Source organism: Carassius carassius, chromosome 15 (assembly GCF_963082965.1).
Source record: "Carassius carassius chromosome 15, fCarCar2.1, whole genome shotgun sequence".
NCBI lineage: Eukaryota > Metazoa > Chordata > Actinopteri > Cypriniformes > Cyprinidae > Carassius > Carassius carassius.
In genome coordinates this window covers 34,067,838-34,068,827 of record NC_081769.1, presented here as the reverse complement: position 1 = coordinate 34,068,827, position 990 = coordinate 34,067,838, and the positions used below count along the sequence as shown (strand labels likewise).

At 35.5% G+C, this 990-nt stretch overlaps 1 protein-coding gene across 1 annotated transcript in view; it reads right to left on the bottom strand.

Moving 5' to 3' along the window:
• Positions 1–497: 497 nt before the first annotated feature.
• Positions 498–990, bottom strand: part of ethe1 (ETHE1 persulfide dioxygenase) — a 9,642-nt gene continuing 9,149 nt past the window's right edge. Inside the window, exon 7 of the mRNA XM_059568606.1 lies at positions 498–875. Within this exon, the coding sequence (XP_059424589.1) occupies positions 829–875 (47 nt within the window). The 3' untranslated portion in view covers positions 498–828. The remainder of the gene's footprint in view (positions 876–990) is intronic.

Genomic DNA, 990 nt, shown 5'->3' with positions numbered 1-990 from the left:
ATTAAATGTGCCTTTTGAAGAGCTTTATTATTACTGTCACATTACAAGATCTGCAGCACTTCAAAGCATATAAATGAATTCTATGATTACGATACGAAATATTCTTTAAAAAAAAGCAGAAACACGAAAATAGTAAATGCATTGTGCTTTGTGAATCTTGTATTGGCGTATGAATCATGTTTGCAGTGCACCAGCGCTGATGACATCACATTCGTGTCCTTGATCTTTTGTAGTAAAGCTTTTCAAGCAATTCAAGACTGCCTCCTAAAGCACATTTATTGGATCTTTAACAGCAGAAACTCAGAGATCGACATTTGCACGTGAATGAAGCACTGAAAATGGGATCAGAGACTCATCAGCACTGATACACTCATGCAGATAAAAGCATGGACTTCCAGGACATTTCACTTGCAAATCAAGCTGGTTTTTCTCGTCCGTCCTGACGGTGAAGACATTTGTAGAAATGCAACACTGAGAAACATCAAAAAGAAGCGAAAAACTGACAAACATTTATTAAAAACAGATTAAATGGAGACTTCTCTTACCAAATATATGATTAGATGCATTTCACATTACAAGAGCACTTGATCATTTAAAGCTGAAAGAGCACTGACCATCATTACTCCAAGCGTGATATTATACACAGATTTAGTCAAGTATTTAATGAAATCCCGACATATTCTTAAACAGTGTTTTTTGTTCGTTTGTTCTGGTGTATTTATGAACCCTGAATCAAATATCAAATATCATCACCGCATGACGTTTTAACATTGATATGCAGCGTAAAATTAAAACCATTTGATTAACGTCAGCTTTGTTAGTCCACGTTCAGATGTCATGAAGTCCACACACCAGGTTCGCAGGCACCGATATATCTGTGGATTCAAAGCAAAAACAGTGACAACATCAGATAATAATAATATGTTTTATTTATACAGCGCCTTTTTAAAACCCAAGTACAAATATAGTCACATGATCGACCGAATAAAG